Source organism: Camelus dromedarius, chromosome 21 (genome assembly GCF_036321535.1).
Source record: "Camelus dromedarius isolate mCamDro1 chromosome 21, mCamDro1.pat, whole genome shotgun sequence".
NCBI classification, from domain to species: domain Eukaryota; kingdom Metazoa; phylum Chordata; class Mammalia; order Artiodactyla; family Camelidae; genus Camelus; species Camelus dromedarius.
Genome location: NC_087456.1, coordinates 7086477 through 7111804, shown reverse-complemented (window position 1 = coordinate 7111804; position 25328 = coordinate 7086477). Strand labels below are relative to the sequence as shown.

Sequence of the window (25328 nt, the reverse complement as noted above, 5' to 3'; positions counted from 1 at the left end):
CTACTTACACTCTAAATTCAGACCTGATTTCATCTCTCATTTACATCAAAAGAGGGACATTTTAAAGCAGTTAGTATCGCCTCTACAAAGGGCTGTTTGACGATATCCATCAAAATGGTAACTGTACCTGCCCCTTGACCTGTAATTGCACTTCTTGCAAGTTACCCTGCATGCAGGGGTGTACTTGTACAAGATGACTTATACACAGAGCTGTTTATTGCAGCACTGTTTATAAACACAAACAATCATAGACAACCCAAATGACTATTAGTAGAGTCTTGCTAAATACTTTAGAGTACATTCATATGATGGAATATTATATAGCTATAAAAAATGAGAAAAATTTTATGTATTCATAGGAAGTGGTATCTAAGATATACTAATTAAAAACTGAAGGATGCAGAAAAAGTGACTAACACTTGTGTAACATTTGTGTAAATTGGGGACAAAGTAATATGTGTTTATCTTCTTGCCTATGCATAGAATTCCTGGAAGGTTACAACATTTACTGAGTCCAAGGAGGGGAGCTAGATCGTAGTGGATGGGGTGAAAGGGACATTTTCACTATATACCCTCTTGTGCCTTTTGAATTATGGAGCACACAAATGTGTTGTCTATTAAAAATAAATAAAAATTAACCTTTCCCTTTATAGCATCTCAATTTAGTTTTTTTATCCATTAAAATTTGTTTTTAATTTTTCTGATGGGGGGAAGTAATTGGGTTTATTTATTTATTTATTTAAATAGAGGGACTGGGGATTGAACCCAGGACCTCATGCATGCTAAGCATGTGCTCTACCACTGAGCTGTACCCTCTACCCTACTTGTGTATTTTTAAAAAGCACCTTATTATACTAAATTATTATAAAATAATTTGTAGGTTTATCTATATATTCTCTGAATTCAGAATATGTTCTAATATGAAATATGCATTTTGCTACATTAATAAGCCTATTTATCACATATTGTAGCTATCATACTTGCACTCATTTTAAAGATCTCTTTACAAGAAAGAATCTGAAAGGAAAACATTAAAATGTTACCAGTAGTTATTTCTGGGTAGTTGGCATATCAGCGACTTTAATTTTCTTCTTTATACTTTTTTCTGTTTCTCTGGTTTTTATGCCAAAGGTATATTGTTTCCAATAATCATAAAAAATTATATATGTTCCCCACTCGCCTCTGCCCACAGGATAAAGCTCAGTGCCCTCAATGTACCTGCCGACGTCCCACCTACATGTCCATTGTCACCTGTCATCCTTCCCCCTACCCCCGCCCCCAGCCCGGGAGGGTTTGTGACCTCTGAACAAGGTCCTTTGACTGTTCTCTCCTGTCCTGCAGAAATGTGACCGAGCCTTCAGTGTCCAGCTCAAATGTCCCTCCTCCCAGATAGAATCAGTGGGGCCCTCCTCTGTGCTCAGGTGACCCACTGTCTCGACTGGGGTCCTCATGTGTGTGGCCCTTGTCTTACGAGGCCCTGAAGCTCCAGGTGCAGCCCAGGTGCTGACTCAGCATGAACGCAAGGCAAGTGTGGGCCCGAGGGCTCCCTCGTGCTTCCTCCAGCTTCTGTGAGATGGAGATACTCAGAGAGTGACTGCTGGCGGCAGTGCTTCCTTCACTTTGGTGTCTCCTTCCTGCTTGTGAGTTTCTGGGGTGTGATCTTGGTGCTCTGCTCGACCTGGCTGCAGCCCTTGGTCCCATCCTGGTGGGGCCCTCTGCCTAGTGGCCTTCTTCAGATGGAGCTGCATCTTCCAAGCCAGTGATAGGCACGGATCAACCCCCAGTGGTCCCGCCTGATGGGAAAGGACTCTCCCAGGGTGGCTGGTCTGCCTGAGGGAGAGGGGACGGGGAAGAGCTGCTTTTCTCATGTTCGTTGGGGAAAGTGGGGCTGGGAGATAAGGTGACGTTTGCCCCAGAGACTTCCAGTCCCCTCCAGAAGCCTTCTGAGTCTTCCTGCCTGCCCTTATCCAGAGGGAAATTGTCCAGAGGCCAGAGAGATTGGAGCAGGAGGAGCGACTGAACAGGCCCCATCATCCATCCCCTTTCTTGGAGGATTTGCGTCTGTTCTTTGCCTTTTTGCAGACACACAGACTGGTACAGGAGAACAAAGCTCTCAGAGAATCCCACTCCTTCCTGGTGTCTCAGAGCGCAGACATCCAGTGATTCACAAGCTGCCCCCACTCCCATCTCACCAAGCCCTGCCCCAGTTCACAGGCACTGAACTTAAAGGACCTGGCAGAGAGGAGCAGATGTCAAATTCCTTTCATGTCCATGTCTGCTTTCCCTTAAGCCCTGGCTTAAGAGATACTAATAGAGACTCTCCCTTAATCCAGCCACTGTCGCTCGCTTCCTCATCCTTATTTCCGAGAAGATTTACCAAGAGGATGAACCCAGCCTGAGAACACGGACACTTGGCGCCGTTCACAGCAACCCTTCTAGATGAGGGCAGCCAGGGCTACGCTTGGACGTGCCAGACACATGGCCCTGGATGGACACAGGCAGTTAACCTATGAAATCCAGACTATTAAAAGTCTCCTCCGGGAGAGGGTTTAGCTTAGTGATAGAGTGTGTGCTGAGCATGCAGGAGGTCCTGGGTTCAACCCATTAAAAAAAAGAGTAGGAAAAAAATCTAAAAAAAAAAAAAAAAAAAAAAGGCTCCCCCACGTCCCAAATCTTTCCATTAGTAAGCAATAATGACTAATAGTTACTGAATACCTAATATGTGCCAGACGGGTTCTGAGTGCTTTCCCTGTGTTAAAAAAGTGGATACGTTTGTTATGTCTCTGTTTTATATGTAAGGAAACTAAGGCATAGACAGGTGAAGCAGATGGCCTAAGGGCTGTCAATGAATGAATGGTCTAGCCAGGATTTGAACCCTTTGTCTCCAGAGCGTGTGCCCTTGGCCTGAAGGCTATACTGCCAGGGGAGATGCACGCTTCAGGTCCTCCTGTCTGTCTTTCTTGCAGCTGCTTGTAAAGTGCACCTGTTCCGGGGGAGGGCTTCCGTCTGCCTAGTCCGCCTGCTGGCTATGAACTGGTTTATCAGATCCTTTTCCCTGGAGGGAGTTGGTACTTGGCCTGATGATGGCCCCTGGGCTTGCTGAGATGGGGAGGGAAAAAAGAGCCTCTAAGGAGGGCATGAGTGTCAAGGAAGAGGGGATAGGGGTCCTTGGAGGCACTCAAGGGAGGTGCGGAGGAGGGTCCTCCAGCTCAACAGAGACAACTCCAGGGAAACAAGACTGAGTAACAGTGAGGGTCGTATGGGAAGCTGACCCCTCAGGGCCCGTGCTTTTGGTGTGATTCTTGGGGTGAAGTTGAGGGTCTTGGGAGTGGACGGACAGGGGAGTGGAGTGATGGAAACAGCCCTTTGCACATGACTTGGGCTTCAGGGTCCTTCAGGCTACAGCCCGACCTCTGACCCTCTGAGGGTGCCCCAGGCCACTCCACCAGGGTCCACAGTCATGATTCTGAATTCTAACCCCCATTGCCCAACCCAGCCCTTGGCTCTCCAACAGAATGAAGTGGGTCTGTGCCGGCTCGATGCTGCTGGGAGCCCTCTGTCAGCATTGCATGAACGTAGAATCAGTTTCCACTGCACACCTGCTGCCGTCCACGCAGTGCCCACTGCGTGCTCACCAGGTCTTCACAGCCATGCAGAGAGGTGGACCAGATTATCCTCATTTGGCCCATGAGGAACTAGGCCGAGGGAGGTTGTCATTTGTCCAGGAGTGCAGACTGGCCTGGCCAGGATTCAAACCCAGAGTTCCACACACTAAGCGTGGCACTCTTTTCACCAGTCCACAGCCGCGCCCCAGGGGTTCCCACCTGGGCTGTAGCCTGGGGGCCCTATCGGGCTCCTTAACCTCAGGAGTTCCTTTCCTTCCCAGACCTGCTGGGCACCAGTTCGCAAACCTCTATTTGCTTCAGAATTGTCCGGGGAGCACACTTAAAACAAAACGCAGATTCCTGGAGTTCATCCCCCCAGGGATTCTGGCTAAGAAGGTCTGGGGTCGGGCCCAGGACTCTGCATTCTTAGCAACCTCCCCCAGCCCCAGGTAACCCTGGAGCAGGTGGTTCCTGATGCATCCAGGTCTGAGATACCTGCTTTACTCGCATCGGAGAATCTCAGAGGAGCATCCCATGGCCGTGGTCCATAAACGTCGGATGGGTAAACGAGAGCCCCTTTACTCTGAACTTGTTGCTCAGGCCACACAGAGAAAGATGTTGTAAAGTGAGACTTTTCTGGGCTGCAGGTGGGTTCCCCTTGTCTTTTGGGGCTCCAGGCTCTTCTCCTGGGTTTCATACACAGGCAGGGGCAAGTGAGGGGACAGGGCCACTTCCAGAGGCTTCAGCAGGGGCCTGGGGCTGGGCCTATGTTTTCATTTATTTATGTATTTAAAGTATTTTTATTTATTTTTGAGGGGGAGGGTAATTAGGTTTATTTATCTTAATGGAGGTATCAGGGATTGAACCCAGGACCTCGTGCATCCTGAGCTACCACTGAGCTATTACTCACCAGGATGCTGCTCTCTTGGATGAAGTCACAAAACGGAGCGCAGCCCCCAAGGCAGTGTTGCTCAACCTGTGGCTTCAGAATCCCCTGTGTTGTTTGGCAAAAATGCAGATTTCTGCCCCGCGCTGATTTATTGACTTAGCATGAGGGAGAGTGCAGGGCCCAGAAATCTGCATTCTTAACCAGCACCCCAGTCAACTCTTATGCAAGTGAATGTTTGAGATATCCTGTTGTAGATCGTGGACTTTGGAGTGTCACAGACCTGGGTTCAAATCCCAGCTCGGCCACAAAGCAGCTGTGTGGGCTGGAACGAATTCCTAACCTCTGTGAGTCTCAGTTTTCTCATCTATAAGAAATGGGGCATTATACCTGCTTATTGGTCTTGCCATGAGAATTCAACCAAACCATGAGAAAACCAAAGCAATGCACTGGGCATCCAGGACGCACTCTGGAGGCACACCCAGCCTAGCGGTAACGAGAGGGATGCTTGAAGAAATGCCTCCCCTGGGAGGGAAGAGCTACGAGTTAAGAACACTGAGCATTACTCACCCCACAGCAAACACAGAGCAGCTTTAAAATAATTCTGACCTTGTGTTTCCTCTGGGGTGAGCTCAGTGAAACTTTTCAAGGTGACCAGGTCCTTTCCCACCCTCAGGTGTGAGCCATCCCAAGTTGGGGTCAGGTGTTGGCAAACCTCTTGGGTCTGCCAAGGTCCCTGGGACCTTTAGCCTCAGGGCTGGCTGCCAGGAACGGGGAATCACCAAGTCTCCAACGGGCGGGGCCAAAGAAATGCCAAAGCTTGTAAAAAGCTTCAGCCATTCATAATGGGTCAGTTCCCTCCGGAAATGTTCTCCAGCTCTGCTGAAATCTTGCCAGGCGACTTGGTGACGTCCTGCTCTCAGCCCACACAATGGGCACGGGCAGAACAATGCGGAGTAAGAAAAACATCCCGCCTGTCCATAGGCTCACATCCTCCTGGGACCCCCTGCCCCACCCCTCAGCTCCCAGAGTTGGGGGGTGGGGGGTGGCGGGGAGAGAGGCAAGAGGATGCCAGAGCAGCTGTGGGAGAGGGGAAGGGGAGTGGAAGCAGAACCAAATTTCCCCGTTTGGCTGCATTCTGAACCAGCTGGACAAGTCAGATTAGAAGTTAAATCTGCTTATTCTGGCTCCCCTGTCAGTCCCGGGCCCACGGCTCCACAGCCCTGACGCTAGCACAGATTAAAATCTGACCTGGCAAACAGAGCCGTGCAGAAGGCAGTGAGGCAGGTAGGCAGACGTGGTGGTGGGGTCTTGCTTTGTCACTTAATGAACTATGTGCCAGGTGTTAAACCTCCCAGGGCCTCAGTTTCCACATCCATGGAATGGGGTAATTGTACATGCCATGTCTACCACACAGGGTGTTTTCAGAGCAAAATGGGCTTCCATGCATGAAAGCACCTCAGTAACTCTAAATACATTACTTGGTCACCAACTGGTGTCATTATCCTCACAAAGCAGTTGGAGAGTGGGGTGGCCTGTCTGGGGGAGGTCACACTCAAGAGGCCCTCTTCAACCCAGGCAGCTTGCAGCTGGAACCCCAGGAGGAGGCCTAACAGCTGTTGGAAACCTGGATACAGGAGCGCAGAATACAGGCTGTGGGAACTTCTAGACAGTCGGGCTTTAGGGTAGGACGGCGGGGAGGTGGGGGTGTGTGCAGAAACTTACCTGGAGGTCACATTTCCATACTAAGCTGCCTGTTTTCCCCATAGGTTGTGTATATTTGGGTGGCCTCTTGGGAAATGAAGGCTATGAGGGGGTAAGGCCCCGATGAAGCCCTGGCATCAGCATTGGTGTAGGTCTACTTGGTGCCAACAGAACTGAGCGCATGGTGCTCAAGGGGTTGATCAGGGAAGGCTTCCTGGAGGAGAGTTGGAGGCATGCTTGAAGGGAGGAGGGAAATGGCTCCCACAAAACCCTGAAGTGGGAACAGACAGGTGGATATGAAAGCGGGAGCAGGGAGGACACTGAGGGCATCTGCCCTCCCCCACCCCCGTCATCGTAGGGACAGGAGCACTGAGTCCCAGCAAGGGGAGGGCGCCTGCCCAAGGCCCGGAGTCTGACTGAGCTGGAGCTGCTGAGGGAGGTGGCAGGGAAGTCCAGGCAGGCGGTCCTCGGCCTGCCAGCAGGAGTGTGGAGTGTGCAGTGGGTGCTCACACACCAGACTGGAGGGAGAGGAGGGCCAGGGCTGAGACACAGAGGGGCTAGGCTGCCTGGCCGGGGATGGGCACAGCCCCTGAGAGATGGCAGCGGGACGGCCACAGGCTGTTGTGATGCCTCCTGTAGCTCCTCTGCATCCCAGGGCCACGTTCTTCTGAGCATCCTGAGGGCGGTACTGGGGGTGAGAGGACTAGAGGACGGAAACGTCTAGAAATAAAACTGGCTTCACTAAAGGGCACCGTGTCCACAGAAGTCTGAGCTCGAAGCAGAGGGTAGCCCGGGGGCGCTCACTGATGCAGGCAAGGGCAGGAAGGGACGGGGCAAAGGTGGGTTCCAGCAGGTTCCCAATGTGCCAGGTGTTTCATTTCTATGTGAATTTATTTCCATTCACAACTATGATCTATATGAGGCCTAGAGATTCAACTTACTTTCTGGGGCTTGCAAGACCCATAGGTACCTGGAGGTTGAGGGAGGGGAGCGGTGGCAGACATGAGTGACAAGCCCCCTGGGCAGGCTGCCCACACCCTCTGGGATCATCTGCATCTGTGATATGCAGCTAACAGCCCACTTGGAAGCCATCATTGTTATTATATCTGCAATCAGCTTCTCTCTCCCTGGCCAGCCTGTGAGGTCCTTGAAGGAGACAGCTCTGTTTACTTAACTCTGAATCTTTAATGTTTCAGAGTGGTTTGGACCAAGGAGATTTTTAATAAATGTCTGTTAAATTAAAAAAAATTTTAAATTTACATAATGTTTGTTAAGATCACAGTACCTTGTCAAATGCATATATCTATTAGGATAAGGGACATCAGAATTCTAAAATGCTGGTGGCAGTGCGGGAGGATGGGTGGCTGCCCACGGGCAGAGGGGCTTTTACTCACTCCTGTGCCCTCTTCCACCCTTCCACCCTCTAGAGAGTGACGCCTGCTTCCACCCTAGGGGACAGATGACATAACACCCAATACATGATGCTTTTCTATGCGGCCAGTAAGTTCTGAGTGCTTTCTATGTATTAACTTGTTTAATCTCAACACTTATCCTACGATCTCCCCATTCTACAAATGGGAAAATTGAGGCACAGAGAAGCCATGTTATGTGATCGCATGACTAGGAAATGATGGAGCCAGCATTGGTGCCGCGGCAGCCTGACACGAGAGCTCTGCTCTTGACTGCACTGTCTCTGCTGCTTGGGAATCCCATCCTTCCCCCTCCCCTGGCACCCTGAAGCTGGGCAGTCGGTTCCATTACTAAGTGGAACACAGTTGGCCAAAGGTGTAGAATCACAGGTGGTTGAGGCTAACTGTGCAAGTCATCCATGCAAGGCAGGAAAAGTACTGGGTCATGACCCCAGGGCGCCTCCCCCTGGTCCAAGGCAGCCTTCCCACACCCCAGGGTCAGTTCCAGGTCTTGTAAGGCCAAGGTGGTCTGGCCTCAAAACAAGTGGTCCTACTGGATGCTCTAGGCATGCTGGAATCCAGGTGGAAGGGTCTTCGCAAGCCCACAACCATGATTTGCCACATTCCTCAAGGCATCCCTGAGAAATGCTTCTTACTTGTGGGCTATATCTTGCTGCCCTGCTTAGCAAAGCAGAGACCCAAGGAACGAGATCAGACCAGGGGCCGATCTGGCTGGCCCCAAGACAACCTCTTCCTCTGCAATCTGATAAGACTTACCAGAGACACTGCATGCCCCTGGAATTCCCAGCAAGTGGCCTCCCAGCCCTTGCTTGAATGCTTCTAGGGACAGAGAGCTCACTGCTCCAGAAGGCAGCTGATCTGCTGAGTGATACCCGTGACCCAAAGCTTTTTATCGTAAACAGTTTTCCAGTGTTTACTTCCCTAGCTCCATTTAAAGGTCTGTGAAGACAAAACTCTGGGCTGAGGTAATTTTAAAGCCTTGCAAATTTGTTCAGGTAGAATGTGCTTAATACATTCTTGCTAATTGAGATCTTATCAAGGGTGAAGAATGTGAGAAAGGAAAAAGTATGATCCAATTTAAATGCCAGGACTGGGATCCCTGGGGGAGGGAGCAAGCCGGAATTTCTGCTGGTGGAGAAAGGGCTGGGCCTGTGCAGAGTGACAGTCACACTTCCGCTCACGGAGCACGTGGATGGGGATTCTCCCATGATTCCTTACAACCCCGTGGAAAAGATGTTGTCAGCATCTCTGTTTTACAGAGAAGGAAACAGACACAGACGTTTAGTAACATGCCCAAGGTGACACAGCTTGTAAACAGCAGAGCTGGGATTTGGATCCAGGTTCATGTATTTTGGAGCTGTGGAAGTGCAAGTCTCCTCCCCAGGAACTAGGGACCCAGGTGATCCCTCCTCCAGGGAAAACATGGATGGCATAAAAAATCTTTGTTGTGTCTGAAACAAGAAAACAAACAAACAAACACCCTTGGCAAATTTGAAAAGAATAACTAATGGACAACCGCCCTCCCCCACATAACCGAGACCTCAGGAGAGGAAGCAAAGACCACATCCTAACTGACACTGAGACTCTGAGCTCCTACAAGTAGGAGTCTAAGTCAGGGTCAAGTTTGTATCCCCGATACTGGAAACAGAGCCTGGTGTGTAGTCAGATGAATGATGAGTGAATGTGGGAGGGAGGAGCTTGGGAGGCGACAGGAAGATGAGGAGCTGGGAAAGAAGCTTTGAGCAGGGAGGAGGGCTGACTGCATCCTGGAGGGCCGAGCCACGTGTCTGCCACTCTGGCTGAACCCCGCCATGCACACACAACCGCTGCCACAGCGCCACCGCCTTGTGTTGGCATCACTCGGATGAAATGGATGAAGGTGCAAGAGAAAGGGATGACTTGGCATCAGGAGAACTTCTTAGGGGTTTGGGCTTGGGGTGAACAGCAGGGAGAGGCTTCCTTAAGGAAGAGGCCCAGTCAGATGATTGATCTCTGGGTTTGTGCTACTCAGAGCCATCCCAGGAAGAGGGAGGGGCAGGGGAGGGGCAGAGAGAGGGGCGAAAAGGGGGAGAGAGAGAGACAGAGGAGAGAGAAGTGGCCCAGTGGCATCTGCGATCCCATCTGAGCCGCCTGCCTGCCCGCCTCCATCCTGTCTGAGAGAGTTGGCGCTCTCTCACTGGAGCTGGGCACCAGCCTTCAGAAAGGATGCTGGTCGTCATGGGGGTGGGGGTATAGCTCAGTTGGTAGAGCGCGTGCTGAGCATGCATGAGGTACTGGGTTCAATTCCCAGTACCACCATTTAAAAAAGGGAAAAAAACAAACAAACCAAAATGAGAAAGGACACTGATCACAGCACTGGAGCAGGAATTGGGGCCCCCAGTGCCCAACACTGCCCTTTGACTTGGTGGATACTGGGGAGATCCAGAGGGTCCTGAGGAGGAGCTGGGTGATGGCAGGGGGACATGTGGTGGGATTGGGCGCAGTGACTTCTGGCTAATCCTCTGGGGGTCTACCTGCTGCCTGTCAGCCATGCTAGTAGGTGACGGGGTTTGAGGGGAGGTGCTGCTCCAAGTCCCAGCAGACAAGTGAGGCGGAGCCTCCTAGCCCAGCCGCCCACCCCAGCCTGGGGAGCAGGCAGTGCGGTGTGAGCACTGTGCTGCTCAGGCAGGCAGACCTGGGTTCGAATTCTGACAACACATTGCCCTTTCTCTGTGTGGCCAGGCAAGTTATGTCGTCTAGAGCCTCAGGCGCCTCACCGTCCCTGGGATGACAGCCCCCATCTCAGGGCACCTCTCTCGAGAGGCGGCTCCTCCTCCCCTCCTGTGATCCTAGTGCCTGTGTGTGTGTGTAGGGAGTCCTTCCCCCTCCCGTCCCACAGCACCCTCCTCGTGGGGACTGACATCTCCTATTAGCCTCTCTGAGCCCTTCTAAAACAGAGGTCAGCGGTTTCCCAACTCAGAATGGAATCCAGAGTCCTTCCCGTGCCCACAAGACCCCATATGTGCCGTTCTCCACCCTGGCTACACACTGGGGTCATCAGGGGAGTTTTTAAAAATTAATGATGCCTGGTCCCACTGCTGGAAAATCGGAGTGAGTCAGTCCAAGCCGGAGCCGCGCATCAGTACTTCCTGGGTGCTCTCCGGTGGATCTCCTGTGCAGAACCACCACTCCACGGGAGCGAGGCGGTCCTCCTGCCACCCCGCCGGCCGCTGTGCTCTGGCCCAGCTGCCACCTTGTTTGTCTCTGAGGACCCCCCTCAGCACCTTTGCTGGACTACTCTGTCCTTGGGGGTCCACATGGCTCTCCCGTTACGAGTCACTGCTCCCCTCAGTCTTATCAGAGAGGCCCCGCCCACACTATATGTCCGCCCCTCCCCCACCGCCATTGCATCTCCCCGACCCTGCTTGATGGGGCTTCATCGCACCTGACCCTTTGATGTGCCATGTGTTTATCTGGGTGATGTGTCCTCCCTCACTGGAATGTAAGCTCTCTGAGAGCAGGGACAGTGTAATGGAGCTCGCTGCCCCATCCTCAGTGCCCAGCACGGTGCTTGACACACAGTGCGTACTTGATAATAATCTGCTGAGAGAGGCCATCACCGCCAGTAGGTTTGAGCTCTCAGAAGGTGAGCGTGGAGTCTTGTATCTTGGTGTCTCAGCACCTAGCAGGGGGATAGCCTGTGACCAAGTCATGCTGCTGGTGATTTGCTCTGGAGACAGGGCATGGGGGAGCTATGGAGTGTCCAGACTGGAAGTGGCGGTCTGAGCAAAGATGAAGGTGGAAAGATGGGTAGAAAGGGGCTGAGCAGCTTCGAGGAGGAAAGAAAGTAGGTTTGGCAACAGTGTCCGACACCTGGATGGCCCAGATGGCCTAGCAGGGCAAAGAGGGCAGTGGCCCGTGGGGCATCAGCCTTGACTGCTGGACCCAGGATGGGAAAGGATGACTGAGAGCCCACAGGAAGGGTGGGGCAAGGAGATCCAGCCGAAGGTCCCACCAGGGTGTGAGCTGATGTGGGGCAGAGCCCAGCAGGAGAGCTGCTCTCACTCTCAGCTGCAGCAGGAATGCCCCTACTGAGCAGGCAGGTGAAAGGAAAGGCCCGTCGTCGGGGCGCCAAGCACTCCTGACCCATCCCAGGAGCAGAAGTGAGGCCAGAGGGGGAAATGACTGGCTGATGGGGGTTTGGGGTCAGGGACTCCAGCGTAAAGGGCAGGCTGCTGTTTGTGAGAGCCAAAGGCATATGGGAATGATGGTGGGGAGACCAGGAAACAGGGTGCGTGCGCCCGGTGGGGTGGCCTGGGGGCAACCCTGGAAGCCCTTCTGCCCCAGTAGTTCATGACCAGAGTGACGTGCCCCTCCAGCTTCCTTCCCCAGAACCATCATTTTTCCCTGAGCACTAACTGCACGAAAGACCTGGTATAAGCCTGTCCAGCTGAGTGCTCCCCCTGCCCCCTGGCCCCACCGCACCAAACTTTCTAGGGCAGAAGCTGAGTGCCTTGATGCCTCCACACAGACCTCCAAAGTACCACTACCCTCGTGAGCCTCCACAACAGGATCAGCTGCGCGGCCCCCCCCCCCCTTAAAGGGGCAGGAGCCTCTGTAAACCTTCGGGCTGCTGCTGCCCGTGATACAGTGGTGGTCTCTGGTCTCGAGAGGTGCTCCAGCAAAGCAGTGTCTGCCCCGGGGCCTTCCCTTTCATGTCTTTCCCTGGCTCCTGGGGCTCCATCCTGTCTACACCTCCCTTCTTCTCCACTCTTTCCCCTCCAAGGGCCGGGGTGGGAGACAGACTGGGATTCTAATTTGCTCTGTGACCCCAGGTAAGTCATTTAACCCCTGGGAACCTTACTGTCCTCACCTGCAATATGGGGAGAAATGGAGCTGCTGTGAGGATTAAATGAGAGGCTTTGCATAGCAGGGGGCTAACAAACCTTAGGGCTCTTCTAGTCCCCTCCCAAATGCAACTTAAAAGACTCTGATTCCCACCAATGTGTTTCCTGGCCCCTGCCCTCCGGTCAAGCACTCACTGGCCTCCAGTTTGGTGACTGGCTGCCTTTAAGAGGTGAGGAGGTCTAGGCTGGTGGAACAGGTGTTGAGAACCAAGCCCTGACCCACCCTTTACTTCCATGACCTTGGGTGACATCGCCCAGCCTCTCAACATTAGCTTCCTCCTCTGGGAAGCAGCCTCCACTCTTTGAGTGTGCAGGCAAACTGGAAAGTTCTCATGGCCAGACACAAGGCCACTAGACAGGTAAGGTGGGGAGGTGTGGTTTGGGGCCTGACATTCTCAGGGTGGCTTGTGGAGAACAAATCTGGACACTGAATTGGAAAACAGAGCAGGATGCTGAGAACTTTGAGAGATGTGTGTCAAAGAAGGTGTGGACAGACCCAAAGTAAGAGGCCGTCTGGGCAGCAGAAGGGGGAGTCAGGTCTGAACCAGAATTATCATGAGGCTTGTACCCTGGCTCTGCTGCCCTGGCCTTCCTTGGTCATCCACCATGTCAACCCTCTCTTGAACCTCCCTCCCTGCCTCCCCTAAAGTCAGAAAGCCGCTTGGTTGCGGGAGCACACGGGTCAGCTACAGCAGCCAGAACCCCAGGACTTTTTCCGGGACTCCTGGCTGGCCCCACCCTTCAGGCACCAACTTGGGCCAAGGCTGGGACCCAGAGCATGGAGTCCCAGGGCTCCTCTGCTCCCACCCCATGACACCCAGAGTTGACTTCCAGCCGTGAATACAGCAGGGAGGGTGCAGGGCACCATGCCCATGGCCCAGGGTGGGTTCAGAGATACACACAAACCAAACTCTCTCTCCACTTTATATATATATATATATATATATATATATTATATATATATATAATATATATATATATATGCACAAGCAAGCCCCACTTGCATGCAGGAGGCCCTGAGAAGGGCCTTCTGTCCTCCATCTTTGGCATCAATCTGTCAAAATCAGCTTTTCTGCATGAGACTGTCACTCTTTTCTGTACATGAATTAAATATATTATCTGTTTTTGTGCTGAGTCACAGGACATTCACAGTACAGTCAGGGAGGAGAGGGACTTGTGGGGAAGCCAAGACCCTTCAGGGCTGCTCCTTCAGTTGAGGGGGGTGGGCTGGGGGCCTGGCCTCCCCTTGGCCTTGCCATCTAAGACAGTCAAGTGTTGAAACCTTGGGAATACAGTAGGCATGCTCCATAGGGGCAGTGGTGGTGCCTTCTTTGGGGGTCATGGCCCCTCATACTCCCACCCCCGTGGGGCAGGGGTCTCAGGATCAAAGCCTGTCCTATCCTGTCCCCTCTTCCTGTACCTCAGACTGTGGCACTGACTCTCCCTCTGGGAAGGCCAGGAGCACTGGGAGGCTGGTGCCCAGATACTGCGGAGCAAGGACAGGGCCACAGGGGCTGGGAAGGAGGGGGCGGGGGAGGAGGGGACAAGGGACGCTGTGCCAGCCCCAAGGGGCTGCGGCCGGCCTGGCCCCAGTGTCAAGGTGACCCTGCATATCTGGGTGCCAGCCATCCTCGGGACCCTGGCACAGGGCTGGCTTATCAGTGCTCAGGGGTGATAAGCAGGAGCCACTGTCGGGAAAGGGTGGACAGGTAGGAGCGTGGGTCAGAGCTCCAAGGACAGTGAGTTCTCCACCACCTGCCAATTTAAGGCAATCCCATTCAGACTGGGGAGATGGGCGGGGGCGGCTGAGGTGGCGGGAGTGCGGCTGGCGGGGCCAGGCCACCTCTGGACTCAACTGGGCATCCAGCAGCATTCCGGGCCCCTGGCGAGGAGTGGGGAGTGGGGCATGGTGGGAAAGGGGCGGGCTACGATTCCCTCTGTTGCTCTGGGGACACCCACCCTTCAGGTAGGGGGTAGGCTTTGGAACACATGTTGGCACCCAGGATTCCAGGGTCCCTGACAAGGTGCCACGTTGCTTCCTGCTCTCAGAGGGGAAAAGGGGAAAGATGTGTGGGCTCCAAAGAGCCCAAAAGGGACTCGATCAAACTGGTGAGGCAAGTGGGGCATGGTGGTGCCCACATCCAAGGCATAGTGCTCGGCCTGGCCTCCAGATTCTCCGGTCCACGTGGGTCCCACGCTGGTGCCCGAGCACTTCAGGGTGGGGAAGTGTCTGAGGCCGCCCTCTGCCCCCTCACCTCCTCCCAGAGAAGCAGCTCCTGCCCTGCCCCAGGGCAGGAGATGGAGGGGGTTGGTGTCCAGGCCAAGGCCACCAGGGAGGCATGTGGGAAGCAGGGAGAGGAAACAGCCGTGGCCAGCAGGGCTGCAGAGAAGTCTTCTGGGCCCGCCATTAGCCCTCATTCCTCTGTCCTCCGAGGCCACACGGGCCCCATCCTGCTGCATTTGTGATCAATGTGACCTGTCATCCCTTGGGCCTCAGTAGTGCAGTCACAGCTCAGAAGATGCTCTGCCGCCGGCTCTTCCCTCGCCCTGGAGAATGGAGGGGAAGATGTGGGACTGCAGGGAGAAGGCTGGGCCAAAGGTCACCCGCCATCAGGAGGGACGGGCATCCTCCACAGTTCCTCTGATAGAGCCAGCAAGAGCATGTGCTCGGGAGCTGGTCAGTCCTGGTTCAAATGCCACCTCTGCTACTTACTAGCTACATGAAATTGCAACTTAGCCTCCCAAAGCCCGTTTCATTTAGTTTGAAATGGGGAGCACTAACCCACAGTATCAACTTTAAGCGGTGTTTTAGGATGAAATGAGATAATACATGGAAAGCACTTGTCATGTCTGAGGCCACGAGCTAGTCTAGAAAACATACAGTTCTCCCAGGATGGAGGCTAGAGAGCTCTGAGGCTGCAGAGAGAATGCACCAGAGAAAGCGTGCACCTTCGTCAGGGCTACTGTCAGATGCAGCGCTCTGTCTGGGGTGGGAATGGAGGAAGGAGACACTGAAGGAGGAAGCCTGGGCAGAAGACAGGGAAACCAGCCCCTCCCCTGCTCCCCACAGGAAGGGAGGCCAATGAGGGGAGGCCATGCTGATTTCCATGGAAGGAGCCTGCTGCTGGGCCCTGTCTCTGTCCCTCGAGAGGGCAGAGTAGCCTGCCCTGGTCTTCTCTAATAAGGAGGGGGGGAGGAGGAGGAGGAGGAGGAGGAGGAACAAGCCCCTACCTGGCTGATGAAAGGCCAGGCCCCGGTAGCCTGGGTCCTTCTGGAGCTGGATCTCCTTCAGGGAGAAGATGGAGGCAGCTGTGGTGGGAGGGGAAAGGCAGGGAGAGAGCTGAGTGGAGCCAGCAGTCCCCACGCCCACTGAGTACAGGAGCTGAGAGTACCCCCTTCAGGCAGGACCAGCCCAGGAGCACCCCACTGGGCCTTTCAGGCGGCACCTCAGATCGCCAGGGTTTGACCCCTTCGTTACAAATGAGAACCCAAGGAGGGGAAGCCAGGCTGCTCAGCCAGACCCGGGGCCTCTGGCCTCTTTGTTCCGGCTCCTCCGTCCACGTTGGCTGCCCTCCTTCCCTGGCCCTGGGGTGGCCCTGCCCTCTCCCCCCAGCCTCCCCGACACACTCACTGTCTTCTAGCTGGTGCACACGCTCCCCCAGAGACCGGAAGTACGGGTGCTTCAGGGCCGCCTCTGCCGACACACGACTCTTTGATTCGTACTGAAAAGCAGAGGGTGGGCAGTTTGGCCCCAGCTAGGGGACTGCAGGGACCCCTCTGGGTAATGCAACTGCTATACTAAGTTACATGGCCAAGATGGGAGGCACCAGAGTCCGACCTGAGAAGCCCCCGGGGTCAGCTGCCCACCCAACCCAAGGCAGTCTCAAAGCTCAGGGTCCCAGGTCTCCAGCCACCAGGAGAAAACCAGAAATGGGACCATCGGAGAATGACTTCCTCTTGGGATGGAAATTACAGATGCTAAAGCATCCAAGGTCATAACTTCAATGCCAGTCATATTCATACGTAATACTAACAACTACCCTTTATCGTGTCATTATTCAAGACAGGCACCCTTCTAAAGTGTGTTCCATAACCTCAGTTTATCCTCACGACCAGCTTACAAAATGTGCATTATTAATTCTATTTGCAGTTGAGGAAACTGAGGCACAGAAAAGCTCTGTAACTTGCCCAAAGCTACACAGCCAGGGTTTGAACTGGGGTTTGCGTTCGGAGCACGCCCACTCTGAAGTCTGAGACCTTGCGGGTGGAGGGCACAGGGGGACACGGCTCAGGCTTGTGAGTCCGTGAGCACACACGTGGGTTGGGACTGAGGGCTGGGTGGGGTCCTGGGGCTTCAGCTCTCTGACTGCCTGTCCCTGGCCAGGGCGGAGCACACTCACCAGGAGGAGGCTGGTCAGGAGGTTGATGCCATCAGTGTCCAACCTGCAGGAGGAAGGAGCTGGCACAGGCCTGGCCTGGCGGGGGGTGGGGGAGGAGGGGGCCCGCGTGGGCTGGATGGAGCTTGTGGCCACCTCCAGAGGGAAAGCCAGAACCACAGGCAGGAGAGGAGGCGTGGGGAGGAAGGGCTACCTGGGAGCATGGCTGATGAGCGGCTGGGGGAGGTACCGGGGGAAGCTGTAGGCTCGAAACTCCGAGAGGGCCATCACACCAGGCCACGTCTCTTCCGTGGGGGTCCCTGGGGAGATGAGAAGAGGTGGGGAGGGGTGAGAAGCCAGGGCCAAGGGTGACTTGAAGGGGTACAAGGTAGAAGGTGGGGGCAAAGAATAGCTGAGGGGTCCCCGCCCTTTGGAGATCAGGCCGAAGCTGCTTCTCGCATTCCCATTATGCGCCTGGGCTGGACAGAGTTCTCGCGCCCCCTCGTGGTGAGAGGGAGGGAGCGCAGGACACTGACCGAGGAGTCTGAAGATGAGGTGCAGCTCCTCCTTGACCGTGGAGCCGGGGAAGAGGGGCCTCCCCGTGGCCATCTCGTAGTGGATGCAGCCCACGCCCCTACAGAGAGCAATGGGCAGGGGCGGCGTCAGGCTGGGCCTCCTTGCACCCGCGCTTCCCAGCGCTGCTCCACCACGATGCCTCGGTGGCTCGAATGGGTCACGGCACTGGGGTGGGTGGCCCACGGCTGCAGAGGCTCATAGTAACAGCACAGCCCCCCACTACAGCCTCCCTCTGGGAGCTTCTCTGGGCTCTAGGGCGCTTTGACCTCTCCCCTTTCACTCTGGATGGTCAGGGTCTGCATAGCCAGCACCCACATGGCAGTTCTTCAAACTGCGTTGTCTCAAACTTTTTCCATCGTGTGCCTCCACTGGAAGAGAGAAGCCCACAGTCCAGTCTCCAAGGAAGCCCCTGGCAGAGGGCACAGTGGCCATTCGTTGGAAACCTGTGTTTTAGCTTTAAAATTAGGCTCACTTTTCATTCTACACCTAATTGCGTGTGTGTTAATTTTAACACAAAAATAATGTACCCCTTCTGAATTTTTCAGTAGCACTGATGCTTGGGCAAGATTCATTGTATTTACAGTGGGGGCCTTCCTGTACCTTCTGGTAAGCTGTTATGTACTCTTGAGGGGGATATTTCAGAAGCACGGCCTTGAAGGGTCTATTTAGAGCCAGGGAAACCCAAATGTAGCTCAGACTTAATTCTTTAACATTCAGTTCAACAGGATGCCACATGGCTTTTACTCAAAAGAGGTTCGACAGTACTTCGCAGGGGCCCTTGGGACAGCAAAAAGCGAGCCTGGAGGTGTGGAGGGCCCCCTCCCCTCGGCCCCAGGGCACTCACCACATATCAATGGGGGTGGAGTACTCTGTGGAGCCCAGCAGCACATCGGGGGGCCTATACCACAGGGTCACCACCTCATTGGAGTAGGTCTTCGTGGGCACTGACTTGGCCCGGGCCAGTCCTGGGGACAGACCTGTCATTGAACCTCCACGCTACGGCACCCACATCCCAAGAAGACCGTGTCAGACCCCCCTTCCCCAAGCCCTGCGGGCTCGGGCCTCACCGAAGTCGGCCAGCTTCAGCTCCCCTCTCTCATTGATGAGCAAGTTCTGGGGCTTCAGGTCGCGGTGCAGGATCTTGCGGCGGTGGCAGTAGGCAAGGCCCCGGAGCAGCTGGAACATGAAAATCTGGGGGAGGGAAAAGAAGGGTGAACAGGGGATGGTGGGAGCATGTCCCATCAGGGTGACCCTCTGCCTCTGCCCCATGGCTGGGACAGGGATGGGGACAAAGACTGGGCGGAGGTGAGGAACCTGCCCGGACTGCCCACCCTGGGCCCCAGCTGCCCCAGGGAATCCCATCCAGACGAGGGGCACCAGGTGTACGGAGGAGCTAGGATGGTGGGGGAGGAGAGAGTTCTTCAACCGAGGAGCCAAGAGGGGCCACAGGCGGGGATGTGTGCACACAGAAGAGGTCTTTCATCCCTCTCAGCGTCCCTGGAAGCCTCTTCATCCTGGCAGGTGCTCCCATTTGACAGACAGGGAAACTGATGCTCAGAGTTGGTGGGCAGGGTTGGGGGGGGGGTCCATGACACGGAGGCTCCTACCTTGACATTGTGCATGCTCATGAGGTTCCCACAGTGGTCCAGATACTGCTTCAGGTCACTGTCCTGGAACACAGGGCCTGGCTCAGCCCCGCTCGACCCAACCCCTGGCCAGGAACCCTTCCATGGGCAAGGCCCAAGCCCAGGAGTGGGCCAGGCCCCTGGCACTGAGCTGCCCCTAGACCTGGGCTAATCCTGCCCTCTGCCCCCTTCCCCCCCAACTCACCAGGTACTCAAACACCAGGGTGAGGGAGCGCTCCGTGTGGATGAGGTCATGCAGGGTCACAATGTTGGCATGTTTCAGGTTCCTCAGCAGAGACACTACGGGACAGGAACCATGTCTTTTTCTCCACTGTACTTGCGTGTCCACTACACTCAGGTTCCCTGAGGCCCCACGTGCCCCTCATACCCTCCCTTCCGGGGATCAGCCCCAGGAGTCCCCACGCCACCAGGGCTCAGGCCAATGAACTCTCCTCCCAGGAGCCCCGAGACCGCAGGACTCTATGCTGCTGTACCCTCTCGGATGGCAGTGCAGGGTGCCCCCTCCTCATGCTCCAGCCGGATCTCCTTCAGGGCCACGAGGTTCTCTGTCAGTTTGCTGCGCCCTTTGAAGACTGTGGCATAGGTGCCCTGGGAACAAGAACTCCAGCAGCCCAGCCACACTCAGGCCCAGCTCTCCTCTGTCCAATGGCCCCCCTCTTTATGCCTCTGCTTGGTCTGTGACTTTGGCTGGAGGGTCCTTCCCTCATCTGCTTTCACTGAAATTCTGTTTCCTCCAAAGCTCACTTCTCTGTAAAGCTGTCCCTGACTCCTGCCCCTTCAGAAGAAAACGACCTTCCTCTAAGCCCCCAGCAGGCGAGGGGCCCCTCTATTATAACACCGCTTTTGTTCTTCCTTAAAATTATGTTGATGTTTACATGTAGGTCTACCCTGGGTTCCTGGAGGGAAAGGGCGGTGCCCACCTCCTCTCTGTAAACTATCCCCCACCCCCAGCCTGCAGCACAAAGGGCCGGCGGCGTAGTGATAATGGAAACAGCTAACAGTCACACAGCACAAAAGCTTACTATACCCTCACGTCCCATGTCGCAGAGCAATTACGGTCTCCCTTTGACAGAGGAAGTAACCAAGGCACAGAGGGACGTGGCATAACTGGCCCCAGGCCTCAGAGCTAGTAACTGTGGACTTGGGATTTGATCCCAGACAAGAAGTACTTGCAGGGAAAAAAAAAAGGGACTGGCTTCTGCCCCAGAGCCCATCAGCCACTCCATCTTCATGCCCTCCTCCAGGACACGGGACAAGGGCTGGGCCAGATCGCACAGCCAAGGTCGCGCACCTCTGTGGAGCAGGGGCAGTGTGAACACAGATCAGGGAGGGCGGGGTAAGACCCTGGTCCTCCTCCTGGCCATCCTGCCTGACGGCCCCAAGAAAACTGAACCCAACCTCTTACCTCCCCCAGTTTGTCCAGTTTCACGTATGTTTCCAGTTTCCCAAAGCCGATATCTGACTGAGAGGGAGAGACACAGGGTCCTGTGAGCTTGAAGGCCCCGGTAGCCCCACATACTACACCTCCCCATCCCCAGCCTCCTGGTGGGAAGGGAGTGAGACCCCCATGGGGGGGAGGGGATGACCGAGGCTGGCAGTGGGAGGGGGGCCCCAAATCCTCCCTCTCCACCTCTCCCCTCTAGCCCTGCGATAAAGGAAAGAGCCCTGGACGTGTGAGCTTCTTCCTCCCATGGCAGTGGGGGGTACAGAGTCCAGGGCTCTAGTCCTGGGATTGCCACATGCCTTTATCACCTGTCTGTCTCCATCTTGGTCAGACTACTAGCCCCTGGAGGACAGGAACTGTGTCTTTTTCTCCACTGGACCTTGTGTGTCCAGTTCAGAGCCCACCTCCCTGCAGCCTCTCTCATCGGCACACTTCCTCTAGCTCAGTAGTTCCCAACCCTTAACAATACGGATTCCTGGGCCCTACCACCCAGAGTCGGGTTCTGTGGGTACCTGGAGTGGAAACCAGAATCTACGTTTTGTAAGATGCTCCCAAGGAAATTTGATAAGCAGTCAGGACTTGGGAACGTGTGCCAATTGGTCTATTGGTCTCACCTGGTGAAGACTCGAGCCCAGAAAGGGCTTGGAGCTCAGCTCCAGCCCTGTTAGGACCCAACTAGGGAACAGAAACTGACCAAGGAGAACCCGCTATAGGAATCCTCTCCGGCCAGCAGGTGGCGCCAGAGGCACAGAAACGCCCCTGGAAAGCACTGCCGGCCTCAGCTGGGACAGGGAAAACCAGGCCTGATGTGTCTTGTAGGGGACAGTGTCTACCCTGGTGACCTCTGACATTCTTGGGACTCACCAGGGAGGCGCGGCGGGACATTCGGCTGAGTGGTTTGGGCAGGTCTGGGCTCTCCAGCTGCAGCTTCTGCAGGAATTCCTGCGGCAGGCGGATGTCCATGGGCAGAGAAAGCCTCTTACTGATGTCCTGCAATGGCGAGGATGAGATGCGGATGCCAGTGTCCGCTCCAGGGAGAGAGGGCTGCGGGACCCTCGCCTCTCACCCTGGGCCTGGCTTTCCATGTGAGCAACCCCAGCAGGACCGAACCACGGGCTGTGACACCAGGCTCACAGCTGCTTCAAAGATGTGCTCAAGACACACATGAACGTCCAGGGGTTGCTGTGTGATATTAGGAGATCCTTTCCCCTCTCTGGGCCTCAGAATCACCATCTGTGGATGAGATTCCTGCACTGCTTGTCTGTGAGCATATTTTTTTATACACTTGGGCACACATATATGGGTCGTAAAAACAGTCAAATTGTCTCGCTGGTGCTATGTACCAGGAATGCTCTGAGCACTCAGCATACGTTAACTCATTTAATCTTGAGGACGATTTTAACGCAGGAAGACTGTAGCACACAGTAGCTGAGTAACTTGCTCAAGGTCACAGAGCTGATCGATGGTAGAGCTGGGATTTGAACCCACGAAGTCTGGCTTCAAGGCAACCACCCTCCTTGGTGCACCCACAGCGTAGAGCCCGCAGCCCCTCACCTCCATGGAGAAGCGGCGCTGGTTCTGCCGTCGGTACCGCATGCCAGGCGACGGCTGCCCAGGGTCCTCCCCACTGTCTGTGGGGGAGAAGGTGCTGGACTCTGGCTGGGGGTCTCTGCCAAGAGGACCAAGCTGTAGGTCTGAGAGGGAGAGGCATCAGCTGCCCTCCCTGCCTCTCTGCCCCGAACTGGGGTGGGGCGGGGAGTCTACCCCAGATCTCTGTCCTTCCCCCACCAAGGCGGCAGTGAAGATGTGTCAGGGAGGGGGCTCTGCGGGAACAGGGACGAGGGAGGGGCTGGGGAAGGGCCCCAGACCCCTCACCCTCATTGCGCCGGTTGTGGAGCTGGTTGAACTGCTCTGTGATCTCGGCCAAGGACTCCTCGATGGTCTCGGTGCGGGGCACTGACAGGGAGAAGCGACGCTTAAAGTTCTTCATCTTGTTCATGATCAGCAGGGATCAGGCAGCCGGGTCCTTAGGCAGAAGTGAGAAGAGAAGTGACAACAGGGCGACAGGGTCTGGTCGACACCAAATGTGAATTCTGGGTCATGGTCTCTTGTCTTCCCATCAAGCTGTCACCCTGCACCCACGGGCCAGGGTTGCACCTTCCCCAGTAAACTTCAAGCTCTCGGAGAGGCAGTCGTCCTAACCCTCTTCCTCCCTGTGAATCTCATCCCCTCAAGGATTCCCTGTCCCTGGGGAGATAGTAATAATGTGTACCAAGCAGCCCAGCAAAGTACTGCTCATAATAATAGCATGAAGTGCCAATAGGTTCCTGCAGATCTCCCCAGGGCCAGGCAGGAACCTTTAAGCTGCTGGAGGTCTAGAGAATTCTGGAAGGAGGCACCAGAACCCGGTGGCCCTCAGGCCAGCAGCTCTTTACCAACTTGCATGGAAAAGCCTGAATTTGTCAACAGCCAGTAAGTCTTACAGATTGATGCCTGTAAGCTGAACATCAGCTTAGCCTACCGCCTTGTGACACAGTCTGGTCCAAATCCCATTTCATCCTGATATTGACACTTGGAGGTCCCTCTCTGGCTTGTCCTGGGTCCCCAGGAGTCAGAAAAAGAGAGGAAAGGGATGAGGGAGGGAACGTATGCATCTCAGCTGACCCAGCTCCATCTCTCCAGCTGAAATACGGGAGGTCAGGAGCAGCTGAATGTCTCAAGGGAAACACAGAAGTTTACCGGAAATAGGCAGGGCCCCAGGGAGGGGAGGCTGAGCAAGGCTGGCCCCTCCAGTGCCACAGCAGGCAGCGTGTCCCTGCAGGCAACACGATGGGGGGAGGGGGCAGGCTGCTCTGCTCACCCCCAGGTCCCCCGCCCCCGCCAGAACGGGCGGCCCCCAGCAGCTCCTCAGCTCTCTTGTCCTCTGAGTGAGGGGACACCCGGCCGGCCTGCCAGGGAGCCTTATGCAACTGCTCCTTCCCGCAGATCCTTCCCCCTCTGATCTGCCCTGAAAACCCAGAGCGGGGGCTGTCACGCCTCCCCGCCCCTCCCCTCCATGGTTTCATAAGCTCCCAGCGTGGCCGCCCCCACATTCTGCTCTGCCCACTTCTCCCTCAGTTACAGTGCGGCTGGGACCAAAAGGCCTCACGAGGACCCCCACCCACGCCTGCCACGAAGCCATCAGACCAGCCCTGTGACAGGAGGGGGCCACCTTGCACGCTCTCCCAGCTCAGCCCATTCCCAGAGGATGCTCTCAGCACTGTCACTGGCCAGTGCTCAGTTGCCAAGGCAACCAGGCCCCTCCTGAATCCTCCTGGTTTAAGGGATTATGGGTCAGTAACATGTTTACTTTGCTTAATGATCACATCCTTCTGCCTCTTCACCCAGCCTGGAAAGCATTCTTTCCGTGGGCCTGCTGGTTCCTGGCTGCCCCCAAATGCATCTAAGTTGTGGTCCTCCAGCTTCCCTGTGCCCAGAGACTGGGTATGGCCAGGCCCTCCTTCCTCAGGTTGGCACCTCTCAGTTCAGGCCCCGGGTCTGCACAGCCAGCCCAGTCTACCTTTGTCAGTGGGTCCTGAAGTCTCCCTCAGCTCAGCTCAACCAGCGATCACTGAGTACCGACGCCACGCCAGGCTCTGCGCTAGCCACTGGGGTTACAGTGGTGAGTAAAGCCTGGTGCCTCTTCTCCAGGAACCCGGGGGCTGTGAGGCCACCCTTGATGAGAAGGTAGCCAAGAGCCCTTCTTCCAGCTTCCTTGCCAAGCCTGCCAGTCTGGGGCTTTCCTCCTTCTCCATCCTGGAGCTCATCCCTTCCAGACAATCTCAGCTGCTCCTCCTGGCTCCATGAGAGGTCCTGGGCCAACCGTCTGCAGGATTCTCACAGACAGGACGTTCCCAGAGGGCTGCCACCCACCTCACACTCTTGTGTGCAGTCTGCAGGGGCCCCATGATGGGGCCTTTGTGGTGGTGGTGGCGGCGGCCTGTGGGTTCCAATGACAAGAGGACCTAGACACGCCCTGCCTGCTGACTCCCATTTCCCACACGACACGACAGTGGAGGTGCCTGCATTGCACGGATCAACTGTTTACAGGTTGGCTGAACATCAGAATCACCAGGGAGTGTTGGAAAAAATCAACTCCTGGGTGCATGGAGGACCCAAGGTCAAGAGCTATCCCCCAACCCCCAACCCCCAACCCCGGTCTCGAATGAGAAACAGAAAGCCCCAAAAAAGAGCAGGGAATGGCCCCAGGCACCCAGGCCCGGGCGCCCTGTTTGCCCATCCTTTTCTGCATGGATTCGAAGCCTTCAGAGCTTATCTGAAGCCACAGGGAAAATGGAAAATTCACCGTCCATCATTTCCAGAAAGAGCAATCTACGGCTTTGTTCTTTTCTTAAGCTCCCAATTTGGCTTCATATTATATCTCATGTGGGCTTTTATTCCTGAATCTTCGCTAAACTCCTTAGGCTTAACCTATTGGCCTCAAAAATATTGGGCAGTTGCACTGCCCGTGTACCTCCTCGTTACTATAGTAATTGGTTATTTACTCTTACTTGGAGTAAACGTGGTGAGTACCTCTCCACTCAGTCCCGATCCTACAGTCACAGATAACTGTGCTAAAGTCCACAGCAGAAGAGATACCAAGAGGCCATCCCAGCACTGAGAGGTGCTCCCTTAGTAAAAGTAACCCAAATGCTCTTTCTTGCAGCCGAAGAACTGTACACCAAAACCTGAGCTGTATATAGACTAACACCAAACATTCATTCTACGTTTTTGAC

General features: G+C 54.9%; 1 protein-coding gene and 1 pseudogene across 6 annotated transcripts in view; one reads left to right on the top strand and one right to left on the bottom strand.

Moving 5' to 3' along the window:
* Nucleotides 1-13723: 13723 nt before the first annotated feature.
* Nucleotides 13724-25328, bottom strand: part of CDK18 (cyclin dependent kinase 18) — a 30991-nt gene continuing 19386 nt past the window's right edge. For 3 of the 6 annotated variants that reach the window (XM_064477113.1, XM_031438717.2, XM_064477112.1), the window contains exons 2-16: nucleotides 22429-22579; nucleotides 22108-22247; nucleotides 21418-21543; nucleotides 20515-20571; nucleotides 19583-19697; nucleotides 19294-19388; nucleotides 19071-19133; nucleotides 18531-18654; nucleotides 18308-18428; nucleotides 17424-17521; nucleotides 17102-17207; nucleotides 16912-16954; nucleotides 16143-16233; nucleotides 15743-15820; nucleotides 13724-15058 (exon numbers count right to left, since the gene is read on the bottom strand). In XM_064477113.1, the coding sequence (XP_064333183.1) occupies nucleotides 15024-15058; nucleotides 15743-15820; nucleotides 16143-16233; nucleotides 16912-16954; nucleotides 17102-17207; nucleotides 17424-17521; nucleotides 18308-18428; nucleotides 18531-18654; nucleotides 19071-19133; nucleotides 19294-19388; nucleotides 19583-19697; nucleotides 20515-20571; nucleotides 21418-21543; nucleotides 22108-22247; nucleotides 22429-22552 (1416 nt within the window). In that variant the 5' untranslated portion in view covers nucleotides 22553-22579 and the 3' untranslated portion in view covers nucleotides 13724-15023. Of the gene's footprint in view, nucleotides 15059-15742; nucleotides 15821-16142; nucleotides 16234-16911; nucleotides 16955-17101; nucleotides 17208-17423; nucleotides 17522-18307; nucleotides 18429-18530; nucleotides 18655-19070; nucleotides 19134-19293; nucleotides 19389-19582; nucleotides 19698-20514; nucleotides 20572-21417; nucleotides 21544-22107; nucleotides 22248-22428; nucleotides 23347-24112; nucleotides 24701-25328 lie in introns of those variants that run through there. The other 3 variants (XM_064477114.1, XM_064477111.1, XM_064477115.1) reach the window with 3 other exon arrangements.
* Nucleotides 22997-25284, top strand: LOC116148706 (phosphatidylinositol N-acetylglucosaminyltransferase subunit P-like; annotated as a pseudogene).